Here is a 20159-nt window from a genome sequence, read left to right as displayed (position 1 = left end):
AGACTGCATCTATATAAGGTGCTCTCACCCTGGGGTCCCCCTTCACCAGCTGGGGGAGCGGCAAGGAATGCAGCTGGCAGGACAGAGAGATGTGCACGCAGGGTCCTGGTCACCACCTGCTGTCTCCAGCCTTAGTGTAGACAGACCTGGGGTGAGCACAGGGCGGGCTGTGTGGAGACAGGCCAAATAGGCTGGAGTGTGGCTGGAGCCACAATCAGGGGTGTGGGGTATGTGCAGGGCCCGGAGCCCAGGTTCACCTCGGGAGCCCCCCATCAGTGCAGAGCAGCCTCAGAAACAAATGAGTGGGCTCTGCGACAGGACACAAGAGGGAAACACTGCATTAATGAAACGTCAGGAGGAGAAAGTTAAAAAAAAATCCCTTTTAAAATCAAATACAAAAAAATAAAATACTTATGAATAAACCTGACCAAGGAAGTGAAAAACAACAAGGTGTTGCCAACTATAAGAAGATGATAAAGACATATATCTGAAAAAGACAAATGTGTTCATAGCAGCAGTATTCACAATAGCCAAGACATGGAAGGAACCTAAATGTCCATCAACAGATGAATGGATAAAGATGTGGTACAGATGTACAATGGAATATTACTCAGTCAGTAATATTCTCAGTTGGGTTGAGGGCTCACCCGTGGGCATTTTGTTATTATTTATTTTTCATCTGTATTGTATATGCTATAACACAGTCATGGATGCTGGTTCTCAGGACTCGAGAAAGACACATAAAGCGGTCAGGTAAGTGCTGGATCTCCTTTGAGCAGCAGCAGCAGAGCAGCTGACCAGGAACCTTCAACACAAATCTAACCCAGAGCCAGCTAAGGATGGAGCAGGGGGATCAACAAGACAGTCTCCACCCAGAGAAACATCTGCGGCCTGTCAATACACTTCACCAAGCATGTGCTTTGCAGACATCATTTGTTAAGTCTTAACAGTTTATCTTGCCAAAATAAACAGACCGGTAACATACCTTAAGAGGAATAGCATCCTCTGAGCCCACGTCTCAGGAGGAAGAAGCAATGTTTCACACTGTTCCTAAGCACACACGTGATGCACGCTTACCATGTTTAATCTGAAATTCTGACAGAGAAGTACAAAAAAACTGTCAAAGCCTTAGTTAGAAGCTGTTCACTCTTGGAAGAGCGTTCCACAGTCCCTTGCACAAAGCCCTGACGTGAGACAAAGCAGGATCACATCGGACACTCAGCCCCCTCCCTGAAGCGGATCTAAAATAAGCACTGCAAACTTCCCAGACCCTTCTGTTCCACTTGGAAACCAGCACAAGTGACTCATCAGGCAAAGTGTGAGAAATCTGGCTGATGACAATTGGCAGCTAAATCTTTCAGTCTAATCAGAGAACTGAAACCCGGCCCAGCACTTTCTCCTAATGCTTTGGCCCTGCTCCACTGCCCCTCTGGCCAGCACCCAGCAGCCAAGCCAGAGCACGTGCCCAGAGCTGACGAAGGGACCAAGCTGGACACTGCTCGTGCCTGGGGGCCCTTGGGCCCACTGCCAGCAGAGCTCTAGAGAGGCCCTGGAGCTTAGGGGGGCACTTGACCCCACTCACTTCGTCTGGGAACAGAGGGTGGAGAACGTAATTAAAATAGGATATCAGCACTGACACGTCAACACCCATAATTAACTTGCGAGCGTACAGAGGGGTGAACTTGCAGCTCTCCAGCCTCAGGAAAACAGTCTGCTTTTCTATCTGGTAACTATTTGAACCCACTCATGGATCACAGCCTTGTCATAGCAAAGGGGCTTGGATAACCCAATGAAGCCAGGAGCCATGCCATGCAGAGCCACACAAGATGGACGGGTCACCGTGGAGAGTTCTGACAAGACGTGGTCCACTGCAGGAGGGAATGGCAAATCACTCCAGTATTCTTGCTGCAAGAACCCCATGAACAGTATGAAAAGGCAAAAGGATATGACACCAGAAGGTGAGCTCCCCCTGGTCAGAAGGTGTCCAATGTGCTATAGGGGAAGGGCAGAGGGCAATTACTAATAGCTCCAGAAAGAATGAAGAGGCTGTGCCAAAGTGCAAATGGCACTCAGCTGTGGCTGTCTGGTAGGGAAAGTAAAGTCCAGTGCTGTAAAGAACAGTATCACATAGGAACCTGGAATGTTAGGTTCAGGAATCAAGGTAAACTGGACGTGATCAAGCAGGAGATGGCAAGAGTAAACATCAACATCTTAGAATCAGTGAACTAAAATGGATGGGAATGAGTGAATTTAATTCAGATGACCACTATATCTACTACTGTGGGCAAAAATCCCTTAGAAGAAATGGAGTAGTCCTCAAACAGAAGAGTCTGAAATGCAGTACCTGTGTGCAATCTCAAAAAATGACAGAATGATCTCAGCTTGTTTTCAAGGCAAACCATTCAATATCACAGTAATTCAAGTATGCCCTAAACACTATCCTGTATGATTGTACAGTGGAAGTGACAAATAGATTCAAGGGATTAGATCTGATAGAGTGCCTGATAAACTATGGACAGAGGTTTGTGACATTGTACAGGAGGCACTGATCAAGACCATCCCCAAGAAAAAAAAATGCAAAAAGGCAAAATGGTTGTTTGAGGAGGCCTTATGAATTCCTGAAAGAAGAGAAGTGAAAGGCAAAGAGGATAAACCCAACTGAATGCAGAGTTCCAGAGAACAGCAAGGAGAGATAAAGCCTTCTTAAGTGAACAAGCAAAGAAATAGAGGAAAACAATAGAATGGGAAAGACTAGAGATCTCCTCAAGAAAATTGGAGATACCAAGGGAACATTTCATGTAAAGATGGGCACAATAAAGGACAGAAATGGTATGGTCCTAACAGGAGCAGAATATACTAAGAAGATGTGGCAAGAATACACAGAAGAACTGCACAAAAAAGATCTTAATGACCCAGATAACCTCAACGGTGTGATCACTCACCTAGAGCCAGAATGCTGGAGTATTAAGTCAAGTGGGCCTTAGGAAGCGTCACTATGAACAAAGCTAGTGGAGGTGATGGAATTCCAGCAGAGCTATTTCAAATCCTAAAAGTTGATGCTGCCAAGAGTGCTGCACTCAATATGCCAGCACATTTGGAAAACTCACCAGTGGCTACAGGACTAGAAAAGGTCAGTTTTCATTCCAATCCCAAAGAAAGGCAATGCCAAAGAATGTTCAAATTCCATACAACTGCACTCATTTCACATGATAGCAAGATTATGCTCAAAATTCTCCAAGCAAGGCTTCAGCAGGACATGAACCACGATCTTCCACACGTACAAGTTGGATTTAGAAAAGACAGAGGAACCAGTGGATGTTGACAAAATTGACAACATCCACTGGATCATAGAAAAAGAAAGGGAACTCCAAAAAATATGTACTTTTGCTTCATTGACTTCACTGAAGCCTTTGACTATGTGGATCACAACAAACTGTGAAAAATTCTTAAGAGATGGAATATCCGACCACCTGACCTGCCTCCTGAGAAATCTGTATATAGGTCAAGAAGCAAGTTAGAGCTGGACAGGGAACAACAGACTGGTTCCAAATCGGGAAAACAGTTCGTCAAGGCTGTGTACTGTCAGCCTACTTATTTAACTTATATATGCAGGGTACATTGTGCAAAATGTCCAGCTGAATGAATCACAAGCTGGAATCAAGACTGCCTGGAGAAATACCAACAACCTCAGATATGTAGATGACACCACCCTAATCGCAGAAAGTGAAGAGAAACTAAAGAGCCTTTTGATGAGGGTGAAAAAGGAGACTGAAAAAGCTGGCTTAAAACTCAACATTCAAAAAACTAAGATCATGGCCTTTGGTCCCATCACTTCATGGCAAATAGAAGGGGCAAAGATGGAAACAGTGACAGACTTTATTTTCTTGGGCTCCAAAATCACTGTGGACAGTGACTGCAGCCATGAAATTAAAAGACACTTGCTCCTTGGAAGAAAAGTTATGACCAACCTAGACAGCATATTAAAAAGCAGAGACATCACTTTGCCAACAAAGGTCCGTCTAGTCAAAGCTATGGTTAACCAGTACTCAAGTACAGATGTGAGAGCTGGACCATAAAGAAGGCTGAGCACCAAAGAATTGATGCTTTCGAATTGTGGTATTGGAGAAGACTCTTGAGAATCCCTTGGACTGCAAGGAGATCCAACCAGTCCACCCTAAAGGAAATCAGTCCTGAATATTCACTGGAAGGAGAGATGCTGAAGCTCCAGTACTTTGGCCACCTGATGCTGAAGCTCCAGTACTTTGGCCACCTGATGCGAAGAACTGACTCACTGGAAAAGACTCTGATGCTGGGAAAGACTGAGGGTAGGAGGAGAAGGGGACGATAGAGGATGAGATGGCCAGATGGCATCACTGACTCAATGGACATGAGTTTAAGCAAACTCTGGGAGATAGTGAAGGACAGGGAAGGCTGGCACGCTGCCGTCCTTGGGGTCAAAAGTGTCTGAGACACAACTTAGCAATTGAACAACAACAAGAACCACTTGGACACATACAAATAGTGGTTAATTTTGTTTATGAAAACACTGCCAAATGAAGTTTGGGGAAGAAAAGTTTCAGTATGTGAATCTGGTCTCCTTTTAACATGCATGTGAATTTCAGATTAAAATCTAGCATTACTATACAATTCCAACTATATGACATTTAAAGGCCACACTTTGGAGACAAGGAAAAAGCCCTGGTTGTCAGGGAGGGGTGGGCTGGGGGCAGTTAGACTCGTCTGTGTGAAACCATAATGGCGGATGCACTCATCACACATATCCACACCCATGACCCATGTAACAGAGTGAACCCCAACAAAGACGTGGGCTCGGGGTGCTGGTGACAGTCAGGGTAGGTTCATCAACTGTCACACATGCACCCTCGGGTAGGATGCTGATGGTGGGGAAGGCTGTGTGTTGGGGGCGGGGGGAATTCTCTATTTTCACTCCATTTTGCTATGAATCTAAAACTCTACTATAAAAATAAAGTATGCATGTGTGCCTAATGTCAGATACTGTAAAAGTATACCAGATAAAACATGGTGCCAATATGGTTCTAACATCTGACTGCTACGCTGTAGACAACTCCCACAGACCTTTTTCTACAAACAGCAAAAAATCAACGTGACAACTCCAAATCATTTTCACAAAACTGGGAAGCTCTCTCTTTGCCCGGGAGCATTGTCTTCATATATAAACGTGTGTTACCTGACTCAGTTAAGAAAAGCATTATGATCCACAGGCATAACTACAGTAAGTGGCTATGAGCCATCAGCTCTCACATGGAGCCACACTGCTAATGAAAAGCCTGCTGAACTCCTGTTTCCTGTAAACAGCCAGGGGCTGCTCTTCTGCTCTCAGGAGGACTCGGGAAGGCGAGCACGCAGAACCGTCGAGGTCACAGAGGGTGGAAAGGAGCCAACAGCACAGCCCGGCACCCTGGCAGCGCTCGTTAGCAAACACGACACAAAATCATTTGGCAGAAGTAACTTGTGCAATATAAACCGTGCTTATGACAACAGGGGGAAACTCCAGGTAGGTGGAAGGGGTAAAGGCCCCAGCGATATACTGTAGTATCTGCATGGCTGGCACACAGCTGTTCATCTTATTATTCTTCACAATGTTTATACATACACACACACACACACATATAAAGTTTTTACTTGACATGAACAAAATACTCCACAATAAGTTTAAATTTTATATGCTTGCCATAACCCACAAGTCCAATGACAGATAATACATGTGTAATACATGTATCAGATAATATATAGTGTAAAATAGCAAGCAAGGACATACGAAAGATTAAAGATGGAAAGAACTAAAACAGTCTGTGCTGTTGCTCATCTGCTATATTCTTTCTGGTATGCATGCATGCTAAGTCACTTCAATTGTGTCTCTGTGACTGTATTTTTTGTGACTCTAAAGACTATAGTCCGCCAGGATCCTCAGTCCATGGGATCTCCACGCAAGAATGCTGGAGTGGGTTGCCATTTCTGCCTCCAGGGGATCTTCCCAACCCCAGTGTCTCTTACGTTTCAGGCACTGGTAGCTGGGTTCTTTAGGTTCTTCACTACTAGCGCCACCTAGAAAGCCCCTTTCTGAGTGTAGCATCATATGAAGCAAAAATCTCAACATAGAGAAAAAACACAGAAATGTTACAAATAAAAAGTCATGATCTCTGCATTTTAAAAAGAATTTAGGGACTTCCCTGGTGGTCCAGTGGCTAAGACTCCACGCTCCCAATGCAGGGGGCCCGGGTTCAGTCCCTGGTTGGGGAACTAGATCCCTTAAGCTGCAACTAAAACTTCTCATGCTGCAACTAAAGATCCTGTGAGCTGCAACTAAGTCCAGGTGCAGCCAAATAAATATTTTTTTTTTTTAAAAAGAAGAATTTAGAGAAGTCTCTGAATGTCAAATGCAATAGAAATGAATTCATTCTCTTGTTTTTCTAGCCAGTACTCACAGCACAGAATTAATTTGACTCAGAGCACCCATGCATATGACAGTATTCCTAGCCTCTGAATAAATAGTCTAAATTATAACTTTTCAGAGAATTTTTAACGTTACACTCTTAGATTAACTTTTTCCTTTTGGAAAACATATATGACTTTCCAAATTCTTAACGCTAAACAATGTATTTATCAAACACAGTGCCTGGTGAAATGTAGGCGATAGATAAACATTCACAGAACTGGACTGACCCAGCAGCCCTCCTAAGGGCCAGCGTCGCTGGGACTCGCCCACCTGCCCTGAGGTGGCCGGGCCTCCTCAAGTGTTCCCTTATGAAACCCTAGCCAATAGATCTAGTTGTTCCAATGGTAGTCTTGTAAGCAGTACAACCCTTGCCAATTTGGTTGCTATGAGTCATGGAAAGCATTAGACAAATCTTTTCCCTCCGCTTTTTTCGATGGATAACCAACTGTTTCTAACACCATTTTTTAAACATCATAAACAGGTTAAAAGAAATCAATTTGTTAAAAGAAAGGAAGACAGCACAAGAAACACCCGCTCTCTGCAAGTGCATCCAGGCCCTCTGAGTTCCAATACTTCTGTCAAACCTTGGCAGAAACAATGTTTTCCAAGTTGTTAGTTCCCTAGACAAAATAAATAAATGCTCAACTTCAAAACCTGCAAACCAAAAATGTTACGTATCTTTCAGCAATTCCTCTATAAGATGGTTAGAAGATTCCTCAACCCACAGACAGACACTAAAAAGCAGCTGTGCTTCTAAACGTGCTTATTCTGTTTAACCCCCAGGGTTTAGAAAAGAAAACGAGACAAGGGGGAAGGGGTAGGGGAAGGGGGGACTCAGGATGTGAAGCGCTACTGACTCAGTATCTGTGATCACTTGAAAAGGGTTTGAGTAAAGCTTCCTTTAACTCACCGTGTACTTCCACGCCTAGAACATCATTTTCCTCGCCCAGAAATTCAGATCTCACATGTGAGGCCTGTAAATCTCTATTCCTCCATGACCCACACTTTCCAACACACAAATGTCTTCCTGGCCTGGCTCCTTCTCCATCAAACCACGGGGCACCCACAGTGCGGACACAGCCACATCTGAGTTCTTCATGTTCTGACACCTACAAAAAGGGACACTATACACTTCCACACATGTTGCCAGACCTCCCAACAAAACAGCCGTTAGGACTTCACTCGAAATTCTGTCAAATGTTCACAAATCATCTTCTTACCCTTAGAATCTTTGAAAAGGATTTACATTTCATAAAAAGAAAAATTAGCTTCAACAATAACTACTTTGCAGGGAAAAAAATCAATTACTTCCCAAGATTAATGGAGTTATTCACAGTAACTGTTACACACGCAGCTTTGTTGTCAGAAAGTTTAGTACCTGTTTTCTAGATTAAATATAAAACTTGGAAGATATTCATTTAAAATCTGTACCTAGAAACATCTCTGAGTAATGGAATTGGTCTTCATTTTAATGTAAATTAGAATTTACTAAGGTATATTATTAAACCATAGCACCAAAAATATTTTCAAGAGCATAGTCTAATCAAAATAAATAGGGTTACAATTATTTGAACCAAATTATATTTATGCAATTTTCAGGTAAGCCCAAGATTTTTAAATTCTCAAGCAATACTTAAAATTATATATAGTCACAACCATACCATAAAGCTCACAGCATCCTCTGAACTTAATCAAACAGCTTAATATTAAAATGGGCTTTCAGCATAATATTTAATATAAACATTTCACTCCATTTCCTATATTCATGTACTAAATTATCTCAACTTAAAATCTTTAGACCAGGGCTAAAGTGGCTCAGTGGTAAAGAATCTGCCTGCCAATGCAAGAGACACGGGGTTGATCTCTGATCAGGGAAAATTCCACATGCCGAAGAGCAACTAAGTCTGTGCACCACAACTCCTGAGCCCTGTGGTCTAGAGCTCAGGATCCAAACAAGAGAAGCCATCGCAATGAGAAGCCCAAGCACCACAACCAGAGAGTGGTCCCCACCTGCCACAAGTGAAAAAAAGGCCCGTGTAGCCAAAAATAAATAAATAAAATTATAAAAAATAAACAAAAGAAATTAAAAATAATTACTTAGACCAATAAGGGAAGCCTGGCATGCTGCACCCCATGGGGTCACAAAGAGTTGGATATGACTGAGCGACTGAACTGAAAGTGATTTTAATCACAAATGTTTTAAAAGCCATGTTTCCAAGCACAGATCACCAAATAATTTGCACATATAAACAAGAACACATGCCTTTAAAATGATGACTCACTGTGAGCAGTGCTCAGAAGCAGAGCAGCCCTCACTGTGAGATGGACGGAGAGACGGATGCCGTGTGATAAGAGGAGCAACTTACCACTTCCTCTAGTGCAGCGCTGCGCCCAAAAGAGCAGGTGAGGTGCGTGAGGCAGTTGACGAAGGACGAGAACAGCTCTCGGGGGATGGCAGTCAGCACGTTTCGAGGGAACACGGTGATCAGGTTGCTGATGATGCTGGAGATGCCCACAGCCTCAGAGTCTTCTATCTCGATCCTACAACCCAAGGTGTGGGCACCGGCATTAAGTGGAGCAGGGGGAACTGGTTTCCACCCACTTGTTCCAAAGGCAAGTCTCTGTGTGCTCACTCACATATAACTACTTCAGAGGGTTAAGGGGAATCACTGGTTTCTCTTCCCCTCCACCGCAAACCATGCAGGAGAGCCAGGGCCGCTCCCGGCTGGGACACCTACCCGTTGATGGTGCCCAACAGGCCCTCAATGAAGTGGGCGAGGTAGTCCACCTGAGCGCCCTCATCAGGGAAGACAGGCCCGTGCAGGGACGCCAACTGTGCAAGGCACTGCAGCGAGTCCTGGGCCATGTCAGAATCCTCTCTGATCTTTCGATGTACCTGTTGGAAAGATGAGCTAATCCATAAAAATAAATTCTTCTTTTATAAGGGTCACGTTTCTATCATGCCAAATGAAGGGAGAGAAAAATTCACTGCAGCCGATTATTTCTAGAAAACTGATTCCGAAGTTAAATTTGAAAATTGTGCCTCAGTGCATTGCTTTGTTACAGGCCATGATTTTAAACGTATCAGTTAATCTTCAATGGAGGGCTACCTACATTGTGAAAACTGAACTGTCTCCAGCCTATTGTGACAAAGAGAGAAACAGATGCTGGCCAGTTAGGCACACTGCTCCTTCTAAAAACAGCAAGGACGACAGTCGTCTGTATTACGCTAACTATGCCTCACCCAGGCTCCTGCTAAAGTTAGCGAAGTTCAGGCAGATGGCGCTCCGGTGGATGCAGACAATCACACTCAGAAAACCAGCGCTCCCCTCCATTCCTAGGCGCACGCTCACTCAAACAACACATAAACAGTCTTCCATTAACTCTGAGACTGCCTACAAGTTGTCCGAATCTCATTTTATGCTGCATCATTGCAATTAATAAATTATTTTTTTTTAATTTTACTTAGATTCTATTTAAGTTCACTTTGAACCTCATCTAGATTTTATTTCAGTTCTGCAATACTGATCTGAAACACCTGGTATACAGCATTCCGATGAAGGTCATTAATGTTCTCAGACGTAATAACCAAAACAACCCAGGAAAATGGTTCAGAGAACTCACAGGAAACTTCTCATCTTAATCTACCACACGTACTATGGCCATCTTCTACTTTCCACAAGCATTTCACTTTTCCAGCCCCCTTTCCCCTACACAAACCTCTCTGCTTTCTGAATGTCACAATGTATACATTTATTCTCCACGGGTTTCAGATGATTTCACTCTGACTATACAAATCACATATAAGTTATGTGAAGGTAGAACGTTTCCCAAGTATGCACTGGTGCAGGGGTGAGACACTGAGCACTTACACACCCCCAGTTCTCAGATGGATTCCCCATCAGTCTTCAATTCCTGAGCTTCTTAAGGTTCTAAGAAACTTAAAATATTAGAAACTCGCTACAAGTCACAAAATTAACTTATCTACTGACATGTTACCCTCTCTGGTTTAGAAAAGGGGTTGGCAACCCACAGGCCATGGGCCAGACCTGGCTTCCTGCCTGCTTCTGTGTAGCCTGTGAGGTAAGAACTGTTTACCTTTGTATGTGGCTGGGAAAAACAAAATTGAAGAAGAATACAGTATTTTAGGACACGTGAAAATTACACAGAACTCATGACTTAACAGCTGTCACGGAGGTTTTGCTGTGTGCTTGTCTTCATAGGGTGGAGTAGAAGCTGCTTTGGAGAACTCACGACCTGCAAAGCCCAGCAGCTCACCTGGCCAGGCCCTCCCTGGTCCACAGCAACACAGTGTTTTTCAAAGAATCCTGAGTTTTATATAAAGTCGATTAAAAGTACGATGCACAAGTGCATGTATACACTCTACTTCAAGAACTTCTGAACACAACTATTCTTAAGTGCCTTATCTGAAGGCTGTAACTACACTTCTGTCACTGTGTTTTTTAACCTTTTCAACATTTAAATGTGACAGACAACACAGTCTGGGGCCCCAGAGGGCTGCTTCATCAGCCAAGTGGTCGCTCAACACTGGTCTAGACCTGAGGAAGCAAAAGAAATAGCCAACGTGGACCATGTCATGAAATAAAATAAATAAAATAAAACAAACCATCCTCAGAGCCTGACTTCATTGTTCAGGCTTATCTTTCCTGAAACATGAACCACATAAAGCGCATGATAAATCAACAACTGATTCTTATGGAAGATGTAGATTCCTGCCGTTCTTCCATCACACAGAGGCTCTACCATATCTGAACTACATTACACAACTTAAAACCCAAATCCAACACCTGAATAGGGGAAAGCAGAGGGATAAAGAAAGGCTAAGTCCAGCCAAAGACCCAGGCAAGTGAGTGGAGAAGCAAGACAGGAAATACAGAGTAAAGAAAGGCTCATGAGTAAGACGCTGGGCTCTGCAGAGACACGGGGAATCAAAGATGTCTGTGGGCCTCCAGTCGAGTGCCTGGTGAAGCACGGGACCAGAAGGCTCTGAGACTGAACACAGACAAGGAGTGGGGCGAGACGGGCGATAAGCAGAAGACAAGTACGAGGAGATCACACACGGCTGCGAAGCTGACAGCTGAGACGGGACCACCAGTATCCACACAGCAAGCAGTGTGAAGAAGAGACAACATGGAAGATCAGAAAGGAAAAACTAAGGAGAGGGGCTTTTCCAGCTCCTAAGGGAAAGGAGAAAACGGGATCAGTCGTCAACCTGCAAGGGCCAGAAGGCCATCCAGCCCCCTGAACCCAGAAGGGCCAAATCCAGGTCGAGGCCATGACACAGTACGTACAAGTGCAGCAATTCAAATCTAGAGAAAAGTAACAACCTGTGGAAAAACGCTGCAAAGAGGCAATAAATTCACAGAATTGAAACTTAAAAAGTAAACTCAAAAAAAAGAATGAAACAAGATTAGTCATGACATTTTTCTAACAAATGACAAAATTAAAATTGTTCATAAAGTGCATACGTGAAAGTAACAGGCCACAGAATACAAAACTGTTAAAATAACAAAGCAAAAGGATTAACTCTCAAGGCTGTGTGACTGCCCACGGAGGCTCCCAGCTGACAGGGGCAGCTGCTGCCGCGTCTAGACAGCTGTTCAGACCAGGAGCCGCTTCCAGCACTGCTGCAAAGTTTTCTACCTTTTCAAAAACTGTTTTCAGTCAAATGAATAATACAGAGAATTGAACTTGGATCCACATCAAAACAAGTTCTGCCCACGGAGGCAGGCAAGAGAGTGTTAAAGTGTAGTTACAATCACCTTTGATACTAATACTGTTTTTACCCACTACTTCTCGGATTTACAGAATAAAATGCAAGGTAATACTCAGTTTGAACATTTCTACAGAAAAAGATTTTTATGTACACTAAGGGACGAACAACCTTGTTCTCGCTATTTTTTTAAAAATATATACTATATGCCTACCACATTTTAAATGCTGTATAAATAGGCAACCAGTTGTAAGGCTGGTGACTAGCATTTTTAAAACATATGAACAGATAAACTATAATTAATGGTTGGGATTTAGCAAAATAGCTTATCATTTTTTAAACTGGTCTTTATCTGCACTTTTGTCCCAGTTGCTATAACTAATGTGGATGTTTGCACTGTATCTGCAGACAGATCAACATACACACACACACACACTCTCTCCCACACTCTATCAGAGACACACACACGTATTTTTCCTAGCTTCTGCCTATTACACTGGGGGCCCTCTTGGGCAAAGATGGGAACAGCTTCCTAACTTCTTCATTATTTAGCAAGCAAAAAGCAGGACTATTTAAAGCAGGGGTCCAGCCGAAGTGAACTGCTACTCAAGAACACTGACTTAGCCCACGGCTGGCAACAAAGTGCACTGCTCCAGAGAGCTCTTCTCATGTGGCCCAGGGTCCCGAGGACTTCCTTGATTCTGGCAGGTCATACGGTAAACACTCCTCTCAGCACACCGAGGGCAGTGCCCGCGTTCTCCACCCCCACTGCCCAACCCCTGCCTCCAACACACACACGTTCTACGTGTCAGTAATATGATGGCAAAGCTGCAACCAACCAGACAAGGAGCAGAGGTGAAGCCTGGGCTAGGAGGCCAGATACCAGTGCCATCTGCAAAAATGTCAACTATGCCACTCTTCTCACTAAAGGTTTAATTTGTTTTTAAAAATGTAGCTGTTTGCTCACTGAAATGTTATTTATGTTACTATGTAGTGGTCTGATATTGCTATTTTTAGGTGAATTAATAATTTATATTTTAAAGTTCTCAGTTTGAATTTTTAATATGGAAAATATAAACACTATTAGCTATAACCCACATAAACCAAAGCTGTTTGGGGTTCTCGATAATTTTTAAGAGTGTAAAGAGGTCCCAAGGCCAACACCTTGAGCCCTATGACATTAAACCCATCCTAATTACATGACATTCTTATAAACCAGCAAAAACATTTCTTTATAATCTTTGTTTAAGCAGTATACTGATTAGAAGAGAAGGCTTTGGAGGACAAAAGCAATTTGTCCTGTTTCACTTAAGAGAAATATAGAAGCTGGCCTTCCCGAGGCACCCTTCTGTGGCCTCCCTGTGGGCGGGGGTGGGGGCAGGACTTACGGTAAAGAACAGCTCCATGACCCTGCTGTCCAGGAGGGCCTCCCGCCAGGACTCCGTTGGCTTCAGGAGCACGTTCTGTGAGGACTCAAACATGGCTATATAATGTCTGCCCAGTTATCTGGGGTCAAGGTCAACCACAATAACATTCCGACTTTGTCGAAAATGTAAGCCTAAATATAACGGAGCCATCCAGAAAGAATGTAATGGAAACAGTTTAAGCCTCTTCACATATGCTACACAATTCCTGCCTGAAGCTAAGGAATAAAAGGCATTAAGTGCTGGGAAAAAAAGAATGCTACAGGAATGCAGATAACAGTTCCATTATAATTATATGTCACGCTGCAGGGATAGGCGATCTGAGTGGTGGCAACAGAAGGAAACCAATGCAAAACAGATGCCAAAACACAGGCAAAAAAAAAAAAAAGAAAAATCAACTTCTGCATTTTTATCCCATCACTTCCCTCCAGGATCTTACAGCAGCTAAAATCACTTATACAAAATGCAAGTCTCATACAGTCTGCTTGGAAAAACAGCATTTTCCCCAAATACATTTTCTGGGAAACAAAAAAAGAGAACAGGAAGAGCAAATACACATGGTGCAGAAGGAGAACAAGTCCCACACATCAGCGCATTCAACTTCAGACAAAGAAGTTTTTCTGTTTACACACACTCTATCTCAGACTAAAAACCAATGTTTATAGTGTTCAGGCGTTTACGGTTAGCTGCTGCACACAGAATCCTGTCCTCGCCACACAAGAGTCACCATGACACACCTGCAGGTGTCTGTGAACAGAACTCACTTGGAGACACGGACAAAGCCACTGAGGATTTGAGAAAGGAGAAGGCTGTGTGGACACAGAGACAGCGCTGCACCCCGTCTGCACAAGCTAAGCGCCCACAAACATATGTCAGTTAGGCCACGTGCTCATCACCCAGTGAGAAACTTCAACAGGTTATCCAAAACTACAGGTGGCAAAAAAGTTCAAATGCTATATTTCCATCAAAGCCCAAATCATTAAGAGAACATTACAGGCAATGCTCTGGAAATGTTTTAGATTTTTGCTTAATAAATATCTAATCTCACTCTGTGTCTTAAGAGCAAGGAGGGGCACTGAGAACTCCTTCAGAAGCCATTACTTGCTTCTGAAAAGTCACCCCAGAAATGGTCTGCCTTTACGTGACTGCTGAACGAAAGTGAAACTCAAACCAGGTTCCATTCAGCTCACTTTCCCCTTCCTCTGTCTGCCCCCTTGTGGAGTTGGGAGCAGCAGGGACTCTGTACATGGTGGGGAAGACACCACCTCCTCCACGACCTCATCCTCTCACAAGGCTCCCATTTGGGGTACAGCTCCACCAGAAGGGAACACATGACTGAGCACTAGGCCTCCCCATGAGCTGTCTACAAACGGGGCTTGATCGCCCTTTACAGAAACACACTGACGTGTCTGTGGTGGACTTATCTGATGTCTAGGACGTGCCTCACAATAATCTGGGGCTGGAAGAGCACACATGAAATAAAGCTTACAGCTGTTGAAGCTGCGTGTTCTATTTCTGTGCATCTTTGGAATTTTCCACAATAAAAGGTTGGGGCATAAAACAAGGAGGCTCGAACACATGAAATAAAGCACCTGCATGAGGCAATGAAGTTTTTGTACTTTACTAAAAATACTTCACTTACACTTTTCCAAGTTAATTTCCTTAACTTGCAATGTCCCATTTTACTAACTAAAGGCAATTTGGGGGTATATAAATGTTCAATAATGAAAAATATTAAATACTTACACTGAGTACTATGTTGAGCAAAGATGCACAAAAACATTACAACAATTTCGTTTTATTTTTTTAAGGAGTCACAATCTGACATTAAAATGGTAATAAACTGTTAGCTGTTGGATATCCAAATCTAATACACAAAATATCTGTGTATAATCACTACATACTTTCAATGAGGAAAATAACAGAACTTAATATGCTATATGCTCACTAAGATGTCAAGATTCTACTTCACAGCAGGGGAGTTGTGCGACAGACACTGAGCCTTGACAGAATGGTCAGGCCACTTGCCCTGGGTTTTATTCATGCAGCCGTCCAGGCAGCGCGAACGCACGCGGCTCTCAGGTGAGGAGTAATGGAGGCCCCTGGAAGGCCCAGCACAGAGCCGGGGTGCTAGGGGCGGACACAAAGAGGGCGTTTATGGACTCTGCTGGCCCTGGACACATGGAAAAGCTCACTTCAGCCTGCCAGTTATAAAACAGCAAGGGCTTCATCCAGGTCCTTTGGTAAGTGAGAGGCGATAACATCAAAAATAGGTATTACAAAAGGAAACAAGACCTAGACCAAGGCACTTGTCTCTTTCCTGTCTTTCAATTACAAAGAGCATATCCTCCATAAATACTTGCAGACAGCAGTTACTCATATTAAGAGGAAATAGGTAAAAGTTTGAGAGAGGGCTTTTTTCCAGATATGAAATAGAATTACATGCAATGGCTCACCTAAACATCAGGTGCAAAATAATCCTCAAATCTTTTACTTCCAGTGTTAGCTGCTCTTGATCTTGGCTGGTTTTAAACACACTGATTTCTGTGCCCAGTCTCTATGGGAAAATGTTGACAACCAGGCTGGTTTTAGAATCATCATTCCTTACATGCTGTCCACAGCACAAGAAGACCTCAGACTTTAATATCTGGCACCATCAGAAAATACGTTTCCCCAACAAGTATTTTAAAGTTCCAGGTGAGTTTTGTTTGCTAACTCCAAACATGGAAAGGCTCTTTATCTCTGGCATGACGCCTGCCTTCTGCTGAGAAAGCTCACTGGTAACATGTCTGGCCAAGAGGCACGCTGACTGTTCCCCGAGGAGTCACTCTAGACCCTGCATACTAACCCACCTTCTCTCTACTGCTCAGCTGAGCACCACCACCTAACACCAGTAAGAGTGAACATGTGCTCCAGTTTGTACAATAGGACACAATTGTATGACTCAGTTATAAATAACATCTCTACTAAAATAACATAATTATCCTCAGACACATTTTAATATGAACTTAAAACATAAAAACAACAAAATGAAACAAATTTTTAAACACATTGTTCTAACAAGAAACACATGTTCTTAGCACACTGTCCTGTGAAATGGCTGGAGTTGCTGCCTATGAAAGGAGAGGATAGGGACTCCTGTGCTGCCTGAAATATTACTATTAACAACGTGTGCTAACACCACGGTTCAACTAAAAAGCCAGTTAAAAGCGTATCACAGCATGTGACTGGTGAACACAACCAGTCACCCACAGATCTGGACTGTAAGTAACTGCAGACTCAAAATAATGTAGAGAATTAAGGTAATTCAACTTTTGATTTGGTATTACCAGTTACTTATGTCTGTATCTATGTATAAGTGACCCCGAAATACACTTCTCTCAGATAATTCTTAATGTAGAATAGTTTAAAAACAAAAGAAGACCATCACTGAAGTTCAGAAATCTAGCACTTTTCCTCTTAAGAAAATAATTTTAAATGATTTAAAATTTAAATGAAGTAGTATTTCTCCTTTTCAGGTTTTGTACCTTTCTTTGTTTTTCCTCTTCTGTGACCATCACACCCCTTCTTTCCATGATTCCAAAATCTTTACCTTTTTCAAGTTCTTGTTTAATAACTTGTGATTCTCTTCAAACCTAGTCTATGATACACAAATGGGAATTACACTTTTCTTTTCCTGACAGACAAAAGTAAGCTTTCCCAAAAAACTATTACACGAAGCAAGAGTCTCTAACAGTTTTAGCAAAACAACAGGTTCCTATTAAAAGCTGCAAAAGTCTCAGTTTACGGCGCTACTTTAACAGCTGTGTCATAATATCAACATGATATTGCTTTATCTTTTTATCTAAATACATTATCAATAAAGAGAAGTCTAACAATGAAGTGATCATTTACTAAATGATCTTTTATTATATACCTGTCAGATTTTAGGAGACATACGAGTCAATCTGGTGATTAATAACATTAAATAGCAATCGTTCACCAAAATTCAAATCAGATTTTAAACCAAGAATTTTCTGGGGCTACAGCTTTACGTATTTTTTAAAAATAAATACTAAACTCAAGTAATTCATATTTTGTACCAAAACCATTAATTTCTGATCAAATAAAATTCAACCCACATGACAGCCACAGGGAGCTGCTTTCAGCTTTTAATAATCTCACATTAAAAAAAAAAAAAATCTGTCATCATGTCAATGTCACTTCACCTTCCCGTGTTTTCACCAACTTCTCGAACAGGAGCTACAGTACAAGGAGTCCCGTGTCCCTGGACACACTACAAGCCCCTCTTCGAGCAAGGCTGCAATGCTGAAGTGGAAACCCAGTGTCGTCCAAGCTCTGCACTCTCAGTCCCCTGGAAATTGGTCACAGCTGGAGGCTAACTGCACGCACGGTGTAGAATTAACTCTCCGGCTCCTGGCCTTCCTCCCGTGGAGAGTTTACAGAGCTCTAAAGCTCTCCTCGGGTGAAGCTCGCCCGTCCAAGCAACCAGAGGCACCAGCACCTGGCCTGCCCTGGGACCGCGGGCCAGAGCCTCACACACGGAAGAGCCAGGAGCACAGGCTGCCCACACCAGCCACAACTGTCAGTGGATAAACCAGTCAAATCTTCTGTCTCAACCACACAGCATGACCCGTAAGTACAGGCTCTTAACTAAAAGGGAAGGTCACCTTGGAAACACACAAGCAAATGAGGTCCTGTTCATCTGCGGACCCCTTGGACTCCTTCTGCACGGAATCACCACGCAGTGGGGCCAACAGCAAAGCAACAACTTCACAGCTCACACCACAGCGACAAGTTACCCTCCAACAAATGTGGAAAGCCTAGAGTCTCAGCGGCCTAGCCTTGCAGGCACTTCATACCACAGGGAGCCCTTGCAGCAACCTCATGCACATCTATCTTACAGAAGTAATACCTTAACTCTCCCAGTGCCCCACACCCTTTGTCCCACCTCATTAGTAAAATGAAAAATTTTAGAAGCAAGGGGAAGCCCAGTTTTTCTCCTGACATATTTAATCTCCGTTAGTGCTACTTTTTCTAACAACAAAAACTGCTATCTCTGGCACAGCACAGAACCATGGAGCCCAGTCTCACACAGCACTTAGTCCAAGGAACCAAAGTCCTTTGAAATAAAGGAGAACTGACCTCACCTGAAAGTCTTCCAAAGCCTTGCCTCCAAATAGCAATGTCGGCTTTACTGGAAATCCTAGAGTAGGGGAAGCTTCTGTACCCCGTTACTATCTTATGATCCAGTTAGCTTCCCCAAGAGCTTGAGCTGAAAAATTTTACCAAAACCAAATCGGATCCACAAAAATAGAATACCAATAAAAGGCAGTGTAACCAAACTAAAAAAAGAATGACTACTTATGCCAACATACCACACATACCTGCCAAGCATTCTTATTACAAAACGACATTGTCATCTCTGATGAGCGTTGCCAACCCCTGAGCGTTTATGGGCGCTAGGTGAGCTGACGGCTAAACAGTGTCAGCAGCACAGACAGACACCCGAGGCCCGAGCGACGACTGCTGAGCTGCCCGCTCAGTGAGCAGGACGCACGCACATGTCAGGCATGTCACTGCACGCTGGACACTGCACGGAGCTGACCACCCAGCAGCAGGACACAGCCGCGCTTCCCTGTGCTCCCAGACAGGCAGCAGACAGGCACTGCTCAACGTGCTAACGAAAGGAACGTGATACCTGAGAAGTGGGCCAATGGGAGAAAAGCACACACAATGTGCACGTCAAAAGCCACAGCAAAGCAAACGTGGCATGGCCGGGGCGTGGGACGGAGAGACAGTCAGGAGGCAGAGAACTCCACGTGCAGAGGCCCAGGGCAGAAGGAGGTGGGGCCCACAGGGGCAGCACATGCTTTTCAATGGGGGTGGAGGTAAGACAGAGGACCCAGGACAAGGATGCTCCCTTTAGACAATAATAATCTGCAAAAACAAAAGCAGGTGGATTTCACCTCAGATATTGAAAGACAGAGCCCAGAGTGGCTCTCTGTGACATCTGCCAAACTGCAGGAACTACAGGCCTTGCACCCCCAGGCCTGGAGTGAGGACACCTCCATAAACCACTTCTATGCATATGAAACCTACATGTAAATCCTTAAAAAAAAAAAAAAAAAAAAACAGTTTGCAGAAGACATGTACACAAAAAATCCAAAACCAATCCACTAAAAATACTATTTGAGCTAATAAGCAGGTTCAACAACATTAGATGGCATAAGATCAATATACAAAAACCTGTATTTCTATATACCAGCAATAAACAGAAAAATAAATTTAAAATCAGCTGTTTGTAATTGAATTTAAAAATTAAATACTCAGAAAAAATTTAACAAAAAAAGTATAAACTTCTACTCTGAAAACTATTAAAAGAGTTGAAAGAAAAAAAGAGATCTAAAAAGTGGAAAGACATCCCATGTACATGGATTTGAAAACTTAATATTTTGCCACTTGTTTAACATGGCAACTCTCCTCAAACTGATCTACAGATTTAACATAATTCCTATCAAAA

At 43.1% G+C, this 20159-nt stretch overlaps 1 protein-coding gene across 4 annotated transcripts in view; it reads right to left on the bottom strand.

The window, feature by feature from the left end:
• XPO4 (exportin 4) overlaps positions 1-20159 on the bottom strand; it is a 90782-nt gene that overhangs the window by 28903 nt on the left and 41720 nt on the right. For all 4 annotated transcript variants that reach the window (XM_060394482.1, XM_060394483.1, XM_060394484.1 and 1 more), the window contains 3 exons: positions 13601-13714; positions 9217-9374; positions 8845-9019 (listed from right to left, as the gene is read on the bottom strand). In XM_060394482.1, the coding sequence (XP_060250465.1) occupies positions 8845-9019; positions 9217-9374; positions 13601-13714 (447 nt within the window). The remainder of the gene's footprint in view (positions 1-8844; positions 9020-9216; positions 9375-13600; positions 13715-20159) is intronic.

The sequence above is a fragment of the Ovis aries genome, chromosome 10 (assembly GCF_016772045.2).
Source record: "Ovis aries strain OAR_USU_Benz2616 breed Rambouillet chromosome 10, ARS-UI_Ramb_v3.0, whole genome shotgun sequence".
NCBI lineage: Eukaryota > Metazoa > Chordata > Mammalia > Artiodactyla > Bovidae > Ovis > Ovis aries.
The sequence above is the reverse complement of the archived record's forward strand: the minus strand, read 5'-3'. Positions and strand labels throughout refer to the sequence as shown.